Source organism: Schistocerca americana, chromosome 8 (genome assembly GCF_021461395.2).
Source record: "Schistocerca americana isolate TAMUIC-IGC-003095 chromosome 8, iqSchAmer2.1, whole genome shotgun sequence".
In the NCBI taxonomy this organism is placed as follows: Eukaryota; Metazoa; Arthropoda; class Insecta; order Orthoptera; family Acrididae; genus Schistocerca; species Schistocerca americana.
Window position 1 is genome coordinate 264028994 of NC_060126.1, and position 24668 is coordinate 264053661.

At 40.0% G+C, this 24668-nt stretch overlaps 1 protein-coding gene across 1 annotated transcript in view; it reads right to left on the reverse strand.

Moving 5' to 3' along the window:
• Nucleotides 1–24668, reverse strand: part of LOC124545756 (venom carboxylesterase-6-like) — a 64643-nt gene that overhangs the window by 16425 nt on the left and 23550 nt on the right. The window contains exons 2-3 of the mRNA XM_047124699.1: nt 21610–21795; nt 8770–8960 (exon numbers count right to left, since the gene is read on the reverse strand). Of these exons, the coding sequence (XP_046980655.1) occupies nt 8770–8960; nt 21610–21757 (339 nt within the window). The 5' untranslated portion in view covers nt 21758–21795. The remainder of the gene's footprint in view (nt 1–8769; nt 8961–21609; nt 21796–24668) is intronic.

The following is a 24668-nucleotide window of genomic DNA, read 5'->3' on the forward strand; positions in this document are numbered from 1 at the left end:
TCAACCAACTGACAATGTCGTCAGACGCATCGAGTATTCAATGACTAATGGTGTTGTCTGGCAAGGGAATGATAGCCACTTGCCACTGACCCACCTATTATAATAGATACCAGTCCAAAGCAGCTGGTAAAATAAAGTCTTCCATTATGACATGAGCTTTCTTGCTCTTTCCAACATGGCAGGGAACTTTGTAAGATGAAGGAAGAGCCTTCATGGGTAACACAGCTTGTTTGGTAAAAGAGTTTTTTTGGACCAACATTTATTTTAACTTAAGGGAAACATATTCTCTGCAAAATTACCTTGATTTGAGTCAAAATATCTTCATTTTATTAGGAAGCATGTTTTCAGTACATAGGACATAAAACAAATGAAACAATATGGTTGCTCTACAATCCCAACAGTAGTACACATAGAAACAAAATTCAAGTAATTGTCATAACTCTTCCCAAATTTTGAAATAATTTATTCAAAAACAAATGGAAAATTAACTGAACTGAAGACTAGATTTTCAGTTCAGAGATTGCAGGATATAATAATAATTACACTTGGCTATTATAAAAAAATGAAGTAAGTTTGTTAGAATTCAGTCAAATTGTTTAAAAAACCAATGCATAGGATATTTTAAAAATTATGCCACCTGAAACTGTAATGAAACGAGTAATCTTGCAGAGAGTATGTTTTTAAAAATAATGAAGACTGTAACAGAGCAATAACAACTTTTAAAGAAAATTACTAGTTTGGAGACCTAATCATATATGTACCAATGTATGTAGAATTGTTACATGTTACTGATATAGATCATGAAGTAGTGAAAACTACATTAGATGAAAACCAAGAACTGAATGATTTAAATGAGCAAATATAAATTTTTTTTTAGAAATATGACAATATAGCTCAATGTAAATTGATAATTATACTGATTGTTTAAAGATGTAATTTTGAATCAGTAACAGTACAATCATATAGTAATAAAGGGATGAATATCAAGTTAATTAATTAAGTTGACAATTGTTCCAATATTTCTGGTCTGAATATAGAAAATTCCAAATAGTATATGAAAGTATTTTTAGAATAAATTATATTCATAGAAACCGTTGCTTAAGAAAGGCACTGGATGAAAGTGAAAGTGTTAAAACGTACCTGGAAATTAAGAGACACTCCTTTAGTAAGGAACAATAAAGAAGTGAAGAAAATACTTCAAAAACTTAAGAGTGACTAATGCAAACATTCAACACTGGTCCTACATAGCTGGGGTCTTTTTCACACAGAAACATGATGAACGAAATGAATTGTACATAATTAAGAAATTTAACAAGCAAACTGATTGTAATATACTATAAAATAGTCTCAATGAGAATAATTAGATATTTATTAATTCTAGAACTCAAGTTTTACAGAAAGATTTATTAACATTTCCAACACGTTTCTTTTAAGAACTTTGAATAAGAAAAGCAAGTACATCAAATACAATGAGACCACTTACTTACTTTATTAATATAGAAATCTCAGATGAATTTTGGGTTCTTAACACTTTGCTCTACCTCTTAAAAATGTAGCATGAGAAACAATTAAAACCACAATTTAAGAAAAGATAATAGGATGACATTTTAAATAGAACTGCATTTAACTGTATGTTACCTAATTGGGATTTAATCGTGTTATTTTATAAGTACTACCAAAAAATGTTAATAAATCTTCTTATATAAATACTAAAACGAAGTCCCAGTGGTCTGAGACAGCAACTGCATGGATTTATATGTTTTCTATGTTGGAAGAATGACTTTTTTGTCCAAAAGCTTAAAATTGTAGCAGTGTTCCCATTGTGTCAGTCTGTGGCTCAGTGCCTCCTCTATGTGCTGAGTAGCAATCTGTCCTTTTCATACTGCTGCTTATTCCCTTAGAAAGAATTATAGTATGTTTTCACTAAACATTTCTAAAACAAAAGAAGTGTATGTACATCCATTTACTATTCATTTACAGGAAGAAACTACCACCTTTGTTTGATAAAGACATAGGAAAACTAAATTCTTTGAAATTACAAAGTGTAGTGGTAAAATATAACTCTGGAATGTGTTTCCCACATTTTCATTGAGAGAAATGCTGAAAAAAGATGAGGAATGCTCAAAGTATAGATCAGTTAAAACTGGGTATCCAAAGAAAGGACAGAAAACTATATTTCAAGACATTTAAAACTGTGTAAGTTGCAAAAGATTTACAACAAACAATGAATAAATTTTAATTTGAAACATTATAAGTACACTCCTGGAAATGGAAAAAAGAACACATTGACACCGGTGTGTCAGACCCACCATACTTGCTCCGGACACTGCGAGAGGGCTGTACAAGCAATGATCACACGCACGGCACAGCGGACACACCAGGAACCGCGGTGTTGGCCGTCGAATGGCGCTAGCTGCGCAGCATTTGTGCACCGCCGCCTTCAGTGTCAGCCAGTTTGCCGTGGCATACGGAGCTCCATCGCAGTCTTTAACACTGGTAGCATGCCGCGACAGCGTGGACGTGAACCGTATGTGCAGTTGACGGACTTTGAGCGAGGGCGTATAGTGGGCATGCGGGAGGCCGGGTGGACGTACCGCCGAATTGCTCAACACGTGGGGCGTGAGGTCTCCACAGTACATTGATGTTGTCGCCAGTGGTCGGCGGAAGGTGCACGTGCCCGTCGACCTGGGACCGGACCGCAGCGACGCACGGATGCACGCCAAGACCGTAGGATCCTACGCAGTGCCGTAGGGGACCGCACCGCCACTTCCCAGCAAATTAGGGACACTGTTGCTCCTGGGGTATCGGCAAGGACCATTCGCAACCGTCTCCATGAAGCTGGGCTACGGTCCCGCACACCGTTAGGCCGTCTTCCGCTCACGCCCCAACATCGTGCAGCCCGCCTCCAGTGGTGTCGCGACAGGAGTGAATGGAGGGACGAATGGAGACGTGTCGTCTTCAGCGATGAGAGTCGCTTCTGCCTTGGTGCCAACGATGGTCGTATGCGTGTTTGACGCCGTGCAGGTGAGCGCCACAATCAGGACTGCATACGACCGAGGCACACAGGGCCAACACCCGGCATCATGGTGTGGGGAGCGATCTCCTACACTGGCCGTACACCACTGGTGATCGTCGAGGGGACACTGAATAGTGCACGGTACATCCAAACCGTCATCGAACCCATCGTTCTACCATTCCTAGACCGGCAAGGGAACTTGCTGTTCCAACAGGACAATGCACGTCCGCATGTATCCCGTGCCACCCAACGTGCTCTAGAAGGTGTAAGTCAACTACCCTGGCCAGCAAGATCTCCGGATCTGTCCCCCATTGAGCATGTTTGGGACTGGATGAAGCGTCGTCTCACGCGGTCTGCACGTCCAGCACGAACGCTGGTCCAACTGAGGCGCCAGGTGGAAATGGCATGGCAAGCCGTTCCACAGGACTACATCCAGCATCTCTACGATCGTCTCCATGGGAGAATAGCAGCCTGCATTGCTGCGAAAGGTGGATATACACTGTACTAGAGCCGACATTGTACATGCTCTGTTGCCTGTGTCTATGTGCCTGTGGTTCTGTCAGTGTGATCATGTGATGTATCTGACCCCAGTAATGTGTCAATAAAGTTTCCCCTTCCTGGGACAATGAATTCATGGTGTTCTTATTTCAATTTCCAGGAGTGTACATAGCTGAATAAAAATTATCTTCAGTTACTGTAATACTGATGATGGATTATCCAGGAAAAGGGCGAGATAGAAGCTGAAGTTCAAAATAAATTTTATTGAAATTCAAATTAATTTTGCAGGCTTATTAAATCAAATATCAAAAACATGAACAACCTGGGGTCAAATGATGTTTAAAATACAGCAATTGCTAGTGTACATGTACTGAACATAATATGGCATACATATTTATTCAGGTTGCTGCAAAGTAAATAATCAAAATACATAAAATTTATTCAAATGTAAAAGCAAGGAAACCATTAACCAAGATGAAGTTAGTCATATTCTAAACCTATGGTGACAGAAATTAAGATGAAATGTAAGAAAGTTTGTGTACTGCAGTAAGTAAATGAAGTAGTATGTGATCAAATTTAATGGAACACATAAGGCGACTGCATATAATTAGTGCCATTGAAACTATACATTATCGTTTTTCATTTCAATAATTAGGCTCAAAGCTAGTTGATGTGATGTACATGTATATCCAGAAATAAGAAATAACATTGATATAACAGCGAATATTTAAGGAAGATACATACATTGCTTTAAAATTTGTTTATCATTAAGTTTGCATGCATGAAGAAGTAGAATTAAAACCAAGTAGTGTGACAAGAATGTGTGTGGATTAGATCCTGGCTCATAGTATAGAGTACCAGCAATATAATAGGTTGCTATGCTCAAATTATTACATCATTATGATATAATTTTGCCACAGTAAAGGGGAATGAGAGGAAGAAAAATGCAAAGTTGTAATAAAATATGTGTAGCGAAATAGTTAAGTATGATCCTATTAAAAACCGAAATATTTTATTGAATTTGGCTCAAATAACTTATATGGATGCCAACTGCATCACTACATTGCATCTGGATTTAATGAGAAGTTAAGTTACTTAAAACTGATACATATTTTTGAGAAATATTTTTAATGTAAACATACAGCAGTTCTAATCATAGATAAATTTTGGAGGTAGATACAGTTTTGCATATTTAGGTACAATAGTTCCAGGTGTTAATTAAACAAAATTATATCTAACAGAATTGAAGAAGATGAAATATATAGGGCACAAAGGAACTGAAAGTAGTATATAGCTTGGGGGATGTATTAGCAGAAAATATCTGGAGTTTTCAAATATGTTACATTCCCTCTCTTCAAGGAATATATGAACTTCAATAAAGAAATGAGGAGAACCACAAAGCATTATTTTGAGCTTTCTATAACCTGTAAAAAATTATATTGGAAAACTAGGGAAGTTATATTCACTAATTTGGATATAAAATTAGTATGGAATTGGGAAAAGTGTTGAAAACTTACTGGTAAAGCAAATTTTTCAAGCCAGTCAATGATTGCAGAAAATCACTCTCAATACATATACTACAGATATTTGTAATATTTAGTAAACCAAAATACAAGAATTTTAAATTTTTTACAGAATTTACGTAGAATGATGTTAAACACTGCTAGCAAGACAGAACATTAATATTCAAACTAAAAACTGAATACTATTTGGAAGACAAGGTTATTTGGCTATTGGTATCAAGAAAAAAATGTTTATAATATTCCACTAGTGAATACTATATGAAAGTGCAAGATAAAATGAATGAAGAATAGAATACTACAATCGTAACTGAATTTGTAGAAGTAACAGCAGAAGGGCATTCAATAAAATAAATAGAAAATGTAATGAGATCTTTAGATCTTAGGAAGTCAGTAGTTAGGAATAAACACTGTGAAGAGAGTAATCCCTGAAAAATGAGGGAACAGTTGTTAAGTTCTTATGACAGAAAAAAATTCATTATATAGAATGAATGTGATGTATTTGTGTTCACATGGACCTTATGTACCAGTTGTAGAGAATGTAATGTTTATGTTTAAATTTTTATCATTTAAATTTAGACAATCTAATGAAAATTTACAAATTCACAATCACTTAATGTAGAAGTTTCCAAAAAAATGAAAGTATGTGTTCACAATAATTATAATTTTTCCCTAGTTGTTCACAGTCAAATGGTAGAAATTTTATTAAATAATTTGTGTATTGAAAGATTCAAGTCTACAACCAATAACGTTGAGACCTATTTATATAGGAAAATTTAGATGTTTTGATTACACTTTATCAAAGTATTTTTCACTTTTTTAAAACTGTCTTTGCTTTTATTAGTTTTCCATGAACCAGTTTTAGCATCAGGCAATTTTGACACTAGCCACCTTCAGCACCTACAAGAAAAAAATTATTTTTTATTACATATTTTGCAAAAAAGTTGTTTGTATAAGTAATTTTCAAATTTCTTGCTGACCAAAGTTGGATTTTTTTGCCTGAGTCAAATCTTTTGTCTTGGGAATCAGAATTTTTATCTTGTGAGGTTTAATTGCTCTAACACATTAGTACATGATAATGACTCATGCTGTAAACAAGAATCAAAATATTCAGCATATAGAGACAACATTTCAGGAAAAAAGTCATTTTTTGTAAAAAATAATTAGATACAGTGATATTAAAAGTGAGTTTAACATATGTAACATAACTAACAGTTGGAAGAAAAAAAGAGAAGTTGACTATACATCTGCACCACTTATGCTGAACAGTTACAAATAAAAATAAATACGGATCTAAAGGAAAACGATATCCTGGAAGACTGAAGGAGATGGGAACCATAGTAGGAAGTAAATATCCTAAAATGGCAAGTAAAGATGATTATGAAGAAAAAGGAAGATTGTGTGTGTTTACAATCTACAGGCGCTCAATGACGAGGTAAATAGCAGCCATAGTGAATGCGGTTAAAATGGCTAAAAATTTCGTGAGCAATGAGCGGTAAGCCCACAGAACTTCACTCACTCTCTCCCAACCTAACAGTTAACCTGACAAGCACAGCATTTCAGATCCCTGAAGATAATGTAAAATTCTGGAAACGTGCGAAACTGAAATGAAAACACAAGTAAAAAAGAAGAGTTAAAATAACTACACAGGAAATTGACTGTCTGACCACTTACAAAAACATGGATGAGCGAACCACCGTAATTACACATTAAAAACTCTTCAAAATGGAGGAGGACGAGGACGAGGACGAAAACGAGAAGAATCTTGCCAGTTTGCTGTGCAGCGCCTCCTGGGATATGACCCTACCTTATTCCAACGTGTACTCTTTATAGACGAGACAAAATTCATTAACAACAATAACGTAAATTTATATGACATGCACTATTGGGCAGCGAAAAATTTACACTGACTGTCTGAGATACAACACCAACGATTGTGAGGCATTAACATATGGTCACCATACGAAATTACGTTGTGCAACCTTACTTCATCCCCTAGTTGTTAAACGGAATGCACTTCCTATCCGTTCTCCTAGAAGAGATACCACCTTATAAGCGACAGTGTACATTCTTTCCAACACGACAGCTACCCAATTCGCTCTTCACGAGTAGTAATGCAAATGCTAATGAAAAGTTTCCTAAGCGTTGGATAGGACATAATGCTGCAGTACAATAGCCAGCAAGGTCCTCTAATTTGACTCCATTTCTTTAGTTGGGGAGTACTGAAAGATGAAGTCTATCAGAAGGCCCCAACTATAACAGACGATATACGCTGTCGAACAGTCACTACATGCAGCGGCAAATCACCCAGTGTACTTTCACCTGGTCATCTATGCAAATGTGCCTCGTAGTCGATGGTGAACAATTTGAGCGCATGATTTAAGCAAAATGTAAAAACAATATTTGTTATGAAATTCTTTGTTTTGTGGGCAACATGTATTCAGTCATTCTGAATAAAATGTTTAGTTTATTTAAAGAGCATTCCGTGCAATTACAATTTCGAGTAATGGCTATGGACACATTTGTCTGAAAGCAAATGTTTTACCTTTAAGGGGCATTCAATTGTCTCCAGACAGACAGATCAGAAATCGTTTTTTATTTTCAATCTGAGGAAGTTAATGAAATAGTTTCTTTTTTTATAGGGCTGTTTACCTTAATCAAGTATGAATGACTGTGGTTTCTGCTTCAGCTTTGGCAAATAAGCAACAAGGGGAGGGTTTCAATGGACATCTGGATTACATAACTATAGCAGCTTCCATAAAAAACTTGGAAACGTACATACATTTGAAATAGTTTTCCTAAGCTCCATCTGATGCACGAGAAGGTAGCATATGGCGTAGTTCCACTCACAACAATCATGCTGGCTCCTGAATCGATGTCGTATGTGAAAAGAAATCCTATCGTTGTAGCATAGGCTTGCATGTAACAATGCAGCATGACACGAAAGCTCTGTTGCCTGGTTTTACACTACAGTGCATCTCTCGGATTCTTTTGCGAAAGATTTCAACGTCAATGTCGACAAGCGCTATATTACTATAATTGCCTTTCCAAGATATACTGAATGTTAAGAAACTATAGGGTTCAATTTAAAAAGAACTTGCTTCAATATCTCGATAGATACAAGAGTCCAGATTCTTTTATCACAAACCAAAGTACACGACAATCTCGTTTCGATATCTAAAACCATTCTCGGAATAAAAGGTGTGTTATGTCTTACATGACTCACGCTGTATATATCACCGCATGTATTTCCGAAGAGTAAAGTCATTAACATAGTCCATAAATTCAACATGATGCGTAAAGACCTATGTTACATCTTGTACGTGACAATCTTAAATCGCATGTGGCACACTTGTTGTTGTTGTGGTCTTCAGTCCTGAGACTGGTTTGATGCACCTCTCATTGACAACTAATTTCAACATGAAGTCATATAACTACCGTCCCATTTCGGTGGCTTGGCTTGAAATCGAAGTGAAAATTTATAGGAGGTTCGAGGAAAAAACACTGCCATCACAAATCATTGGTGACGTTTTAGATGATGCTTGTCTAATATGGGATAGTGTTACTGAATGCAAAAACAGTACATGTTTTAGCGAATACATTACCGCCAAGTCTCGTGTCATTTCGTGAATCTTGGCAATCCATTTCCTTATTGATATAAGTGTACTACTGCAATATGTTGGTTATAGCTGGAGATAGTTTCAATTTACTTTTTATGCTGTTGTGATAACTTACATGCAGTCCTTTGGTAGAGTTCACAATTTGTTCTGCCTCGACTTGCCTCAGACATTTCATAGTCATAGAATCTTTTTCTTTGTTACAACCAAGGAATGCCGCATGTGTCTTAGACGTGTTAACCATGTCGTTCATGAGCGCCCATGAGTTGAACGCTACACCAGACTGCGAAATGGCCCGTGAGAACAAACCTGTAAGCATTGCAAAAATAATTTACTAAAGGAGTGCACACAAGCTTACAGTCTCTCTCTCTCTCTCTCTCTTCTCTATACGTATTCCTGTACTATCAAATGGAAAATACATATGGCTAACTATAGGACAGATACACTAAAAAGAGACCACTTAATGCCGTAGAGGATGGCCTCAACCTTTTGAGCAGTTGCAAATGATTTCACAGTGAATGCAGGTATGTAATGAATCAACTGATTCGTCATACTTAGATATGCAGAAAAATGTATTAGTAACACATTATACAAGGGGAATTGGAAAATGTCTTTGCATGGCAGTGGAAAAGTGCATTTTCACATCAAAAATACCATTATCTTGCAACATACTCCTACGTTAGTTCTATGAATTTTATTTTACGTTTTTCCAGTTAGATGGTTATCACTCTAACATGCGACTCTAGTAGTTTGCAAAATACTCACCTACAGCTGCCATAATTCGTTCACTGAACTCATGACGTTCTCAGCTATTTATTTCTTTAGGTGCAGGAATATGTGAAACTCAGTGGTTGCCACACTTGTGAATAAGGTACGACCTGTACTTCATATCCCACACCTTTCCCACTGCAAAAATATTTTTATATTGTCATAAGCTCTTTAAGAATGAGAGCATTGTTTTGATGAAAAGTGATTATTTTTCGTGATCAAATTATGTGTCTTATTTTTTATTTCGGTGAAGAATTTAGTAAGAATTTAACAAGAATTGCATGGTATTCACCAATTATTGTTTTATCTTCTTGAAATTATCAATAAGAAACTTTTGGGCAGATGATATAGACTTGACTTTTTTTGTTGCAGGGTCACCATCTTCCTCTAACTGCTTTCTTTTCCACTCCCGGTATAAAATTGTGGACTCATCCCCCATTCCCACCATCTGATTTGCACACAGAATTATTTAGATCCTTTTTAGAACACTGTCGAAAACTTTATTTCGCTCAGCATTCAACAAGTGTGGTACTCACTTTGTAAAAAGCTCCCTCATAGTTACTTCTTGATATTAAATGTTCAATATTCTATCTTATGATATGCCTAAGGGACCAACTATTTCAAGTCCCTTTTATCACCGATTGTCCGATATGCTTATGTATACTTCCTGTGTCGTTTATTTGTAGGTTCCGATTTTGGATTTCCTTTGTGGTGGTCTGTTTCAGGGGAAGTATGGCCGTAGGTGAAATTTAGCAGACTAGTCCCTAACTGTTGAAAATGTACAACCATATTTCTTATACTGAAGCACCAAAGAAACTGGTAAATGCATGCGTATTCAAATACGCTCAGCATTCAACAAGTGTGGTACCCACTTTGTAAAAAGCTCCCTCATAGTTACTTCTTGATATTAAATGTTCAATATTCTATCTTATGATATGCCTAAGGGACCAACTATTTCAAGTCCCTTTTATCACCGATTGTCCGATATGCTTATGTATACTTTCTGTGTCGTTTATTTGTAGGTTCCGATTTTGGATTTCCTTTGTGGTGGTCTATTTCAGGGGAAGTATGGCCGTAGGTGAAATTTAGCAGCCTAGTCCCTAACTGTGATGTTTAAAGCTTTCCCGGCGTACTGATTGTTCCATAAAAACACGGGAGAACTGCCGGATATCAGTAACTTCCTGCCACGATATTTCGGGGCAGAGTCTTCTGGCCATCTTCAGGTGAATGCCACTGTAGTAGTACTGGCGAGTACGCGCTGAGCTCCGCTATTTAAAGCCTTCTGAGGTGACATTGCGCATGCGCTGCTGAGCGTGCGCGATCATAACGAAAAATGGCTCTGAGCACTATGAGACTTAGCAGCTGTGGTCATCAGTCCCCTAGAACTTAGAACTACTTAAATCTAACTAACCTAAGGACATCACACACATCCATGCCCGTGGCAGGATTCGAACCTGCGACCGTAGCAGTCGCGCGGTTCCGGACTGCGCGCCTAGAACTGCGCGTTCATAACGGCTCCGTGCGCTGCGCCTCGCGCCCTCCACTGCGAAAGCCTGGCGTATCGGTGTCAGGTCGATTTCCATCTTTATGCAGATAACTACGTCGACTACGAAGTTTCTCTATAACAGAATTCCAAGCAGAGTTCAGCTGATAACCGCTATCTCGATTGATGAGAATCTCGTTGTCAGACAATCTTATTTCCACAGATTCATTGATAATCGAGCTCCAAAAGTTTGATGTATGGGCCAAAATTTTTGTGTCGTCGTATTTCATGCAATGGTCTGTGGAAATACAATGTTCGGCGATTGCGGACTTGGTGGGTTGGAGAAGGCGAGTATGCCGTTGGTGTTCCACAATGCGTTCCTGCACAGTTCGTGTTGTTTGCCCTATATATGATTTGCCGCATTCACACGGAATTTTGTAAACACCTGGTTTACGCAGGCCCAGGTCGTCTTTAACGGATCCCACTAGTGATGAAATTTTGGAAGGAGGGCGAAAGATGACTCTCACTTGATACTTTCTCAATATTCTGCCTATCTGTGAAGAAATATTCCCAATAAATGGTAGATAAACAGTCGACCTGAAGGCCTCTTCCTCTTCCTTGTTCCGTCGTTTGTAGGTCTTCATCACTCTGTTCACTTGCCTAGGTGAAAAGCCATTCTTCAAAAATACTTTTTGCAGGTGTTCCAGGTCCGCTTGAAGACTGTCGGCGTCAGAGATAGTATGGGCACGGTGGACCAAGGTTTTGAGAACGCCCATTGTTTGTGCTGGATGGTGGCAACTAGTAGCTTGTAGATACAGGTCTGTATGAGTGGGCTTTCTGTACACCGAGTGACCAAGTGTGCCATCACTCTTCCGTCGCACCAAGACGTCTAAAAATGGCAGACAACCATCTCTCTCTATCTCCATGGTAAATTTTATGTTTTCATGTATGGAGTTCATGTGACGTAAAAATTCTTGGAGACGGTCCAGACCATGAGGCCACACTATAAAAGTGTCGTCAACGTACCGCCAAAATACTGTCGGTTTGAAAGTGGCAGCGTCGAGTGCTCTCTCCTCAAAATCCTCCATAAAAAGATTGGCCACCAGGGGAGACAAAGGACTCCCCATGGTGACACCATCAGATTGTTCGTAAAATTCGTTGTTAAATATAAAATATGTAGAGGAGAGAGTGTGCTCAAACAACGATGTAATGTCTGCACCAAACATATTGCCAATGAGGTGTAGTGAGTCCACCAGAGGCACCTTTGTGAACAGTGAAACCACATCAAATCTGACCAATAAATCACTACTTTGCAGTTGTAGTGACTGAAGTCGACTGATAAAATCACCAGAATTCTTTATGTGATGTACACATTTGCCTATCATTGGTTTGAGCAAAGATGCTAAGAATTTTGCTAGGTCGTAGGTGGCTGCTCCAATGTTACTCACAATTGGACGTAATGGCACATTTTCCTTGCGGATCTTAGGCAGTCCATATAGCCTAGGTGGAACTGAACTGTTTGGTTTCAGTCTCTTGATGACCTCCTTCGGTAGAGAACTATTTGATAAAAGTTCTGCTGTTTCTCGCACTACTCGACTCGTGGGATCCTTATCGATTTTGCGATACGTTGAATCACATAATAAAACATTGATCTTATTAATATAGTCATCCCTTGGTATGAGGACAGTAGCGTTTCCTTTGTCAGATTTTAAGACTACTGTATCCACATCTGCTCGTAAGTTACGGAGGGCTATCCTCTCCATGGGCGAGATGTTATTCTTCATTGGTGCACCCCTGGTCAATACACGGCAAGACTCTCGACGAACTTCCTCCGCTTCATCTGTATCAAGACGGCGTACAGCTTCTTCGATGGCACTGATGAAATCCACTAGTGGCGGTAAAACAGGTGTGGGAGCAAAATTCAGTCCTTTTGCTAGCACAGACACAGTCGCGTCATCTAAAGTTTTCTCTGTCAAATTAACAACAGAACGTCGAGTTGGAACTTCCTGCTGCATCTCGCCCATGGAGAGGATAGCCCTCCGTAACTTACGAGCAGATGTGGATACAGTAGTCTTAAAATCTGACAAAGGAAACGCTACTGTCCTCATACCAAGGGATGACTATATTAATAAGATCAATGTTTTATTATGTGATTCAACGTATCGCAAAATCGATAAGGATCCCACGAGTCGAGTAGTGCGAAAAACAGCAGAACTTTTACCAAATAGTTCTCTACCGAAGGAGATCATCAAGAGACTGAAACCAAACAGTTCAGTTCCACCTAGGCTATATGGACTGCCTAAGATCCACAAGGAAAATGTGCCATTACGTCCAATTGTGAGTAACATTGGAGCAGCCACCTACGACCTAGCAAAATTCTTGGCATCTTTGCTCAAACCAATGATAGGCAAGTGTGCACATCACATAAAGAATTCTGGTGATTTTATCAGTCGACTTCAGTCACTTCAACTGCAAAGTAGTGATTTACTGGTCAGTTTTGATGTGGTTTCACTGTTCACAAAGGTGCCTCTGGTGGACTCACTACACCTCATTGGCAATATGTTTGGTGCAGACATTACAGCGTTGTTTGAGCACACTCTCTTCTCTACATATTTTATATTTAACAACGAATTTTACGAACAATCTGATGGTGTCGCCATGGGGAGTCCTTTGTCTCCTCTGGTGGCCAATCTTTTTATGGAGGATTTTGAGGAGAGAGCACTCGACTCTGCCACTTTTAAACCGACAGTATTTTGGCGGTACGTTGACGACACTTTTATAGTGTGGCCTCATGGTCTGGACCGTCTCCAAGAATTTTTACGTCACATGAACTTCATACATGAAAACATAAAATTTACCATGGAGATAGAGAGAGATGGTTGTCTGCCATTTTTAGACGTCTTGGTGCGACGGAAGAGTGATGGCACACTTGGTCACTCGGTGTACAGAAAGCCCACTCATACAGACCTGTATCTACAAGCTACTAGTTGCCACCATCCAGCACAAACAATGGGCGTTCTCAAAACCTTGGTCCACCGTGCCCATACTATCTCTGACGCCGACAGTCTTCAAGCGGAACTGGAACACCTGCAAAAAGTATTTTTGAAGAATGGCTTTTCACCTAGGCAAGTGAACAGAGTGATGAAGACCTACAAACGACGGAACAAGGAAGAGGAAGAGGCCTTCAGGTCGACTGTTTATCTACCATTTATTGGGAATATTTCTTCACAGATAGGCAGAATATTGAGAAAGTATCAAGTGAGTCATCTTTCGCCCTCCTTCCAAAATTTCATCACTAGTGGGATCCGTTAAAGACGACCTGGGCCTGCGTAAACCAGGTGTTTACAAAATTCCGTGTGAATGCGGCAAATCATATATAGGGCAAACAACACGAACTGTGCAGGAACGCATTGTGGAACACCAACGGCATACTCGCCTTCTCCAACCCACCAAGTCCGCAATCGCCGAACATTGTATTTCCACAGACCATTGCATGAAATACAACGACACAAAAATTTTGGCCCATACATCAAACTTTTGGAGCTCGATTATCAATGAATCTGTGGAAATAAGATTGTCTGACAACGAGACTCTCATCAATCGAGATAGCGGTTATCAGCTGAACTCTGCTTGGAATCCTGTTATAGAGAAACTTCGTAGTCGACGTAGTTATCTGCATAAAGATGGAAATCGACCTGACACCGATACGCCAGGCTTTCGCAGTGGAGGGCGCGAGGCGCAGCGCACGGAGCCGTTATGAACGCGCACGCTGAGCAGCGCATGCGCAATGTCACCTCAGAAGGCTTTAAATAGCGGAGCTAAGCGCGCACTCGCCAGTACTACTACAGTGGCATTCACCTGAAGATGGCCAGAAGACTCTGCGCCGAAATATCGTGGCAGGAAGTTACTGATATCCGGCAGTTCTCCCGTGTTTTTATGGAACGAATAGTCCCTAACTGTTGAAAATGTACAACCATATTTCTTATACTGAAGCGCCAAAGAAACTGGTAAATGCATGCGTATTCAAATACAGAGATACGTAAACAGGCAGAATACGGCGCTGCAGTAGGCCTATATAAGATATCAAATCTCAGGCGCAGTTGTTAGATCGGGTAGTGCTGTTACAATGGCAGGTTATCAAGATTTAAGTGAGTCTGAACGTGGTGCTATAGTCAGCATCTCCGAGGTAGCGATGAAGTGGCGATTTTCCCGTACGACCATTTCATGAGCGTACCGTGAATATCAGGAATCCAGGAAACATCTAATCTCCGACATCGCTGCGGCCAGAGAGAGATCCTGCTAGAACGGCACGAATGATGAGTGAAGAGAATCGTTCAACGTGACAGAAGTGCAACCCCGTCCACAAATTGCTGCAGATTTGAATGCTAGGACATCAACAAGGGGCATCATGTGAATCATTTAACGAAACTTCATTGATATGGGCTTTTGGAGCCGAAGGCCCACTCCTGTACCCTTGATGACTGCAGGACACAAAGCTTTACGCCTCGCCTGGGCCCATCAACTCCGACAATGGCCTGTTGATGACTGGAAACATGTTGCCTGGTCGGACGAGTCTCGTTTGAAATTTTATTGAGGTGATGGCCGTGTACGCGTATGGAGAAAACCCCATGAATCCATAGAAACTGCATGTCAGCAGGGGACTGTTCAAGCTGTTGGAGGCTCTGTAATGATGTGGGGTATGTGTGGCTGGAGTGATATGGGACCCCCGATACGTTTAGAGACGACTCTGACAGGTGACATGTACGTAAGCATCCTGTCTGATCACCTGCATCCGTTGTTGTCCATTGTGCATTCCGACGGACTTGGGCAATTCCAGCAGGACAATGCGACACCTCCCACAACCATAATTGCTACAGAGTGACTCCAGGAACACTCTTCTAAGTTTAAACACTTCCGATGGCCACCAAACTCCCCAGACATGAACAGTATTGAGCATATCTGGGATGCTTTGCAACGTGTTGTTCAGAAGAGGTGTCCAACCCCTCGTACTCTTACGGATTTATGGACAGCCCTGCAGGGTTCATGGTGTTACTTCCCTCCAGCACTACTTCAGACATTAGTCGAGTCCATGCAACGTTGTGTTGAGGCACTTCTGCGTGCTTGTGGGGGGTCCTACATGATATTTGGCAGGTGTACCAGTTTCTTAGGCCCTTCAGTTTATAACACATCACCAAATGTGGGTGAATTTTCATTAGTGCTAAACAGTCCAAAATATTATGTTGGCAAGGTATTTCAATTTATCCATTTGAATGGCATATATAACTCAGATATGTAGAATAACTTGTTCCAGTTTTGTAAAAACTTTTTACAGCCCTAATTATTGAAGTTGTATTACCATAAGGCGAAAGAAAGTACCATGCAACTGTCATTAATCTGCTCTATCTGGAAATGTACTCATTGTAAGTTCTGCTTATGGATCACTCCGATTTTGCAGTTTATCTTACTGAAGACTACAGAGGGCAACCTCCATAAGCAGTTCAGTTGCTTAAAAGTATATATGATAACCCTCAGATCCTGTACGTCGTGAGAAATGAGCTTTCTAGCGGGGATTAAACTTCACATTTCTGAAAATACTTTTGCTATACTGTACATATGTTTTACAGGGTGGTCCATTGATCGTGACCGAGCCAAATATCTCATGAAAAAATCGTCAAACGAAAAAACTACAAAGAACGAAACTTGTATAGCTTGAAGGGGGAAACCAGATGGCGCTATGGTTGGCCCCCTAGATGGCGCTGCCATAGGTCAAACGGATATCAACTGCGGCTTTTTAAATAGGAACCCCCATTTTTGTTACATATTCGTGTAGTACATAAAGAAGTATGAAAGTTTTAGTTGGACCACTTTTTTCGCTTTGTGACAGATGGCACTGTAATAGTCACAAACATATGGCTCACAATTTTAGACGAACAGTTGGTAACAGGTAGGTTTTTTAAATTAAAATACAGAACGTAAGTACGTTTGAACATTTTATTTCGGTTGTTCCAATGTGATACATGTATCTTTGTGAACTTATCATTTCTGAAACGCATGCTGTTACAGCGTGATTACCTGTAAATACCACATTAATGCAATAAATGCTCAAAATGTTGTCCGTCAACCTCAATGCATTTGGCAATACGTGTAACAACATTCCTCTCAACAGCGAGTAGTTCGCCTTCCATAATGTTCGCACATGCATTGACAATGCGGTGACGTATGTTGTCAAGCGTTGTCGGTGGATCACGATAGCAAATATCCTTCAACTTTCCCCACATAAGGAAATCCGGGGACGTCAGATCCGGTGAACGTGCGGGCCATGGTATGATGCTTCGACGATCAATCCCCCTGTCGTGAAATATACCGCTTCAAGCGCACGCAAGCTATGTGCCGGACATCCATCATGTTGGAAGTACATCGCCATTCTGTCATGCAGTGAAACATCTAGTAGTAACATCGGTAGAACATTACATAGGAAGTCAGCATACATTGCACCATTTAGATTGCCGTCGATAAAATGGGGGCCAATTATCCTTCCTCCGGCCGGCCGAAGTGGCCGTGCCGTTAAAGGCGCTGCAGTCTGGAACCGCAAGACCGCTACGGTCGCAGGTTCGAATCCTGCCTCGGGCATGGATGTTTGTGATGTCCTTAGGTTAGTTAGGTTTAACTAGTTCTAAGTTCTAGGGGACTAATGACCTCAGCAGTTGAGTCCCATAGTGCTCAGAGCCATTTGAACCATTTTATCCTTCCTCCCATAATGCCGCACCATACATTAACCCGCCAAGGTCGTTGATGTTCCACTTGTCGCAGCCATCGTGGATTTTCCGTTGCCCAATGGTGCATATTATGCCCGTTTACCGTACCGCTGCTGGTGGATGGCGCTTCGTCGCTATATAGAACGCGTGCAAAAAATCTGTCATCGTCCCGTAATTTCTCTTGTGCCCAGTGGCAGAACTGTACACGACGTTCAGAGTCATCGCCATGCAATTCCTGGTGCATAGACATATGGTACGGGTGCAATCGATGTTGATGTAGTATTCTCAACAGCGACGTTTTTTACATTCCCGATTCTCGCGCAAAATGTCTGCTACTGATGTGCGGATTAGCCGCGACAGCAGCTAAAACATCTACTTGGGCATCATCATTTGTTGCCGGTCGTGGTTGACGTTTCACATGTGGCTGAACACTTCCTGTTTCCTTAAATAACGTTAAGTATTTGGCGAACGGTCCGGACACTTGGATGATGTCGTTCAGGATACCGAGCAGCATACATAGCACACGCCCGTTGGGCATTTTGATCACAATAGCCATACATCAACACGATATCGACCTTTTCCGCAACTGGTAAACGGTCCATTTTAACACGGGTAATGTATCACGAAGAAAATACCGTCCGGACTGGGGGAATGTTAGTTGATACCACGCACTTACACGTTTGTGACTATTACAGCACCATCTATCACAAGCGAAAAAAGTGGTCCAACTAAAACATTCATATTTCTTCATGTACTACACGAATATGTAATAAAAAATGGGGGTTCCTATTTAAAAAAACACAGTTGATATCCGTTTGACCTATGGCAGCGTCATCTAGCGGGCCAATCATAGCGCCATCTGGTTTCCCCCTTCAAGCTAGACGAGTTTCGTACTTTGTAGTTTTTTCGTTTGATGCTTATTTCGTGAGATATTTGGCCCAGTCAGTATCAATGGACTACCCTGTATACTCTTTACTGAAATATAAATAACATATATTTTGTAGGAAATGTATTTGCAGTTACTGGAATTGTACTACTTCTCATTTTCATCATTATATTATTTCTTTTTTGTATACATATTTAATATCTGACGTGGTAAAAAGTGTAACTGTTGCTGTCACATGGACTTGATGCACACAGTGGCTACTGTCATCTACAATGAAACATTTCCATGCCTTACAACATTAGACTATAGTATTGGTATATCCCATGTCACTACCCCTGCCAGGTAGTCCACACCTTTGTTATAGTAGCATGTCAACATACCTACTTTTAGGCGAGACCAAAACAAGCAAGAACTTCAGTGGTTGTCATCATAGGAATATTTTTTTCATGCCTTGTCATTTGCAGCAATCGTGCGTGACAGTGACAACACCCTGCTTGTGGAGCCAAAAAGGTCAGAGCTATACAGGTCAGAGCTTGTCTTAGCTGCAGTTGGTAGAGAGCTGCCACTGTGTGGATCGGGACCACTACAGCATCAGCAGTGATGTGGTGACGGATTTTGTCTTGGGATGGGTGTTTACATTGTTTACATCTGGATGTGAGGTTCTTTTATGGACAGATTTATTTGTGTTCAGCCTGAGCTGGATGCACATTGTAGTGTGACAATAAATGTTCATGTATTTGTACTAATTATTTCTGCTGCAGAAAACATGCAAGTGCCAATTTCAAATATTGCTTCCAAAGTTGTTCAAAACAGTTTTAACTCATATCATGTTGCAAATACTTCCACAATCGTCAGGAGATAATCCTGAGGAATGGAGTGAGTGACCTTTGAAATCCATGTCAGTTACAAGGAGATGGGATAGCGGCAGTGCCAAACAACTTTACACATGGGAAATTAGAAACATAGATTTGAGCACTTCATTTTGTATTTCTATAATTAACAGAACATAGATGTTGAAAAGTGTAATTATATGTATTTATTATCCTGTATTCAGAGTCCCATTCCTAACAGCTGTTAGAATTAATAGTTTTTAAAAATATCTACAGAAATAGCAAAACATCATCACATTCCACAAGGAGTGGCCTGTCGTTGGAAGTACTTAATACAATAGTAATCTACGTCTACATCTACATCCATACTCTGCAAGCCACCTGACGATGTGTGTAACAAAATTATTGTTTAATATTTCTGATTTAATGTCTGTTCTGAAATGATCACAAGATAGTGTATTTGTTATATGAGTATCATTTCCATTCTCAATTCTATGGTTAATCTATCTACAGCTTTATCGGCTCTGGTTGTTATTCGGCTTGTACTGTTTAATGTGGTGTAAGATAAACGCTTTTAGAATTAATACTTTTAGGCTTGCTCGAATCACTTCGAAATTTGTTGTGAGATTTTGTATTATTCGTTTATTCAATATTGGTATTGTGGTGATGAGGTCAGACTGTCATTGTGCAACAATCAAGTTAAAAATCTAATAGTCATTATATGGTGGGAAAATTAATTATACTTGACTCTATACAAAGTATAAAATATATAAATGGGAGAGTGTATGACCAAGGCAACATTAGTTGCGACAATTTTATTAAGATGCCTACTGAATTTATACCTAGTCGCGATCATAATTTTAAAGAAATGATTGGCAAATTGACATTATATCTGACAGTCTTTCGAATATATGTGTTTTTCAGATATTGATATAGGATATGCAATATCATGGGACCATAAATAGTGGGAATGAAAGACAAAAATTATGGCGTTCATAAGCACCAACAACTTAGACACTGACAGAAATAGTATTTTGATGGAACAGTGCTAAATGATCGGTCAAAATGCAGTAGGATCTAATTACGAATAAACGAAATTACACATTAATTATGGAACCACATCTAAACAAAGGCATAAACAGAAGTGTATAATTCAATGCAACCATCTTGCATTACAATGAGGATTTTCTCTGTTTCCCTTATGTTGAAAATAGAACTCACCAATAGCAATTGTATTCTATGTTGTAATTTTATGCATTATCAAGAACGTATTTTATGTACCCACGCACTTTACACAATATTTACACTGATAATCTCATATCTAATTGTATTTTTGTCAGTGTTATATTCTCATTACGTTAAGTTGAATTAGATGCTAAGAGTTTTTAGTAACGTTGTTGCCCACCACATGATAATGCTGCTTAATTAAAAACTAGACATTTGTTGAGTTGATGACTTACTATGTAACGTATTTAATCATTTTCGGGTAACTTCACAGTATGTTGAAACAAGTAATGATACCTTCTGTGTGATGTGATGCTAATATACACATATCAAAAAAGGTTTTCCATCACCTCGGTTCGGAGAGTTCCAGAACCTGTACAGAAAATTGGAACAGAGATCAACATAAACATCATTTCCGGCCTTTTTATTGATAATGAAAACCACACATTTCGTGTATACCACCATACAACGAGAACTACAGAGGTGGTGGTTCAGATTGCTGTACACACCGGTACCTCTAATACCCAGTAGCACGTCCTCTTGCATTCGTCGTGGCATACTATCCAAAAGTTCATCAAGGCACTGTTGGTCCAGATTGTCCCACTCCTCAACGGCGATTCGGCGTAGATCCCTCACAGTGTTTGGTGGGTCAAATATATCTGAAGGGTATCCAGGAATTAAAATTCAACCATGAAGGATGCTTCTTAAAAAAGTGTGTCTATTAAGTTCCTGAACATTGTTCGAAAATCTGGGATGCTTATGTTGTATTAACAGTACAAATAGGGAGGATTCATAGAAGAAGATAATGAATCGCAAGACCGACGTGGAAATACTATCCAGATTTGACCAAGTACGCTACATACAGGACGCACACTTCTGTGCAGTATTTCCCATAAAATTCGAAACCCAAGTTACGAGTTAAGTAACTCTTTAAAGTACAGCCAGCAATACTTTTTCCTAACAGAAATGAAAGCAAACTTTGGTCCCACGAAAAGAACGACGAATAACTCACCTCTAGACATTGGAGAGAAGAGATGCAAGTGAACACAGGCACCGCCTGCTCCCTCGCCCATAATAGTGACGCGAAACCGATCACCGTGAAAATATTTGATGTAGTCTTTCACCCACTGGAGCGCCATCACCTGGTCGTAGAGCCCCATGTTGCCAGGAGCATCACGTTGATTCAAGCTGAAGAAACCTGCAGAACAATATAATGTAAGGTGACCACATGCACACACACATTATATATACACTACTGGCCATTAAAATTTCTACACCGAGAAGAAATGCAGATGATAAACAGGCATTAATTCGACAAATATATTATACTGGAACTGACATGTGATTACATTTTCACGCAATTTGGGTGCATAGATCCTGAGAAATCAGTACGCAGAACCACAACCTGTGGCCGTAATAACAGCGTTGATACGCCTGGGCATTGAGTCAAACAGAACTTGGATGGTGTGTACACGTACAGCTGCCCATGCACCTTCAACACGATACCACAGTTCATCCAGAGTAGTGACTGGCGTATTGTGACGAGCCAGTTGCTTGGCCACCATTGACCAGACGTTTTCAATTGGTGAGAGAACTGGAGAATGTGCTGGCCATGGCAGCAGTCGAACATTTTCTTTATCCAGAGAGGCCCGTACAGGACCTGCAACATGCGGTCGTATATTATCCTGTTGAAATGTAGGGTTTCGCAGGGATCGAATGAAGGGTAGAGACACGGGTCGTAACACATCTGAAATGTAACGTCCTCTGTTCAAAGTGCCGTCAGTGCGAACAAGAGGTGACCTAGACGTGTAACCAATGGCACCCCATACCATCACACCGGGTGATACGCCAGTATGGCGATGACGAATACATGTTTCCAATGTGCATTCACCGCGATGTTGCCAAACACGGATGCGACCATCATGATGCTGTAAACAGAACCTGGATTCATCCGAAAAAATGAAGTTTTGCCATTCCTGCACCCAGGATCGTCGTTGAGTACACCATCGCAGACGCCCCTGTCTCTGACGCAGCGTCAACGGTATTCGCAACCATGGTCTCCGAGCTGATAGTCCATGCTGCTGCAACTGTCGTCGAACTGTTCGTGCAGACGGTTGTTGTCTTGCAAACGTCCCCATCTGTTGACTCAGGGATCGAGTCGTGGCTGCACAATCCGTTACAGCCGTGCGGATAAGATGCTTGTCATCTCGACTACTAGTGATACGAGGCCGTTGGGATCCAGCACGGCGTTCCGTGTTACCCTCCTGAACACACCGATTCCATATTCTGCTAACAGTCATTGGATCTCGGCCAACGCGGGCAGCAATGTCGCGATACGATTTATCCGCAATCGCGAAAGGCTACAATCCGACTTTTATCAATGTCGGAAACGTGATGGTACGCATTTCTCCTCCTTACACGAGGCAGCACAACAACGTTTCACCAGGCAATGCGGTCAACTGCTGTTTGTGTATGAGAAATCGGTTGGAAACTTTCCTCATGTCAGTACGTTGTAGGTGTGGCCACCGGCACAAACCTTGTGTGAATGCTCTGAAAAGCTAACCACTTACGTATCACAGCATCCTCTTCCTGTCGGTTAAATTTCGCGTCTGTAACACGTCATCTTCGTGGTGTAGCAATTTTAATGGCCAGTAGTATATATATCTATATATATATATGTATTGACTTTGCACTCACAGTGACGATCTACCCGTCACATTTATTTATTTTATTAGTATGTTTCACTTAACATATTGTACCGTGTTTCAAGCATGTTTCGCTTATCAGCAGACGTTTAGGCATACAAGTGTTACTTAAAGATAAAATGTCTAAATTAATCTAGAACAATTTTCAACAGTTTTTTTATTGCTAGTGTGGCTAATGGGTATTTGGGGGGCAGCGGGAGAGGGGGGGATGGCAGTGGGTGGCCGGAATGCGGAATTGTCTTCTGCTGGTACAGAGCTGTGCCTTGTAGTTGTGATTCACACCACAGCCTGTGCACGATGCGGGTGTTTTTGAATTAGATTTTATGGCTTAATATGTAATCGTGTGATTTACTTTTCATATGAGTGTTGTTCATGTACGACTCTGACATCCCAAATCTTCATCTGCATCATTGGTATGCTGGCGGGAGCTGTTGCTCAATATTCCACAACTGCACAGTCGATTTTATACTGTTCTTCGACATACTTTCCTTGTACAAACTGAAAGATAGCGCCACAAGCAAAGTTATATTCTATAAGAGGTAGGCGGATGACACCCTCATTCTGTTTGATGGAACAGCTGATGAAATAATTTTTACTAAATTCAATAACCTGCATATAAATATCCAGTGCGCTCCTGAATATGAAGATAACGACACCATACCTTTTCTCCCCATGAGAATGTCAAAACAGAACCAGCAGTTGTCTTTCAATGTTCACAGAAAACCTATTGCTGCAGATACCACTATATCACACTTCTGTACATGTCCTACCCCCTATAAAAAGCTGCACATAGACCAATGCTGTACAGAGCCCACAAATTGCTACTTTAACATACACGCCTCCCACAAGAAATAGAAACCATAAAACGTATTGAAATAACCGCTAGATATGATCATTCACTCATTAACACAATGACACAACAAATAAAAAACAAACTGAACATACAACAGCAAACTACATTCACAACTAACAGCAACCCCGCAGTGAAATATGTCAAAATGTCATATCCTAGTATAATGTCTAATAAACCCGCTAGGTTATTCACAAACAGAGATGTCAAAAATCAGCTTCAGCACCAACAAGGACCTAACTAGAAAACTTATTCGCAATATAAAACCGCAAGATACAGATCACGCCACATCTGGCATTTACAAAATTGACCTGCAACCAATCCAACAGATACTGTATGAACCAGACAGACAGAAATTTCAGACCTCGATTTAAGAAACATATAAGACTGCCACAGCCTAGAGAAATGTAGCAAATCAACGACTGTAACACACATTAGAGACACAGGGCTGCCTCTGATAATCGACGACAAATTGAAAATTTTGCATAAAATCGAAAGAAGGCAAAGAATGGACGT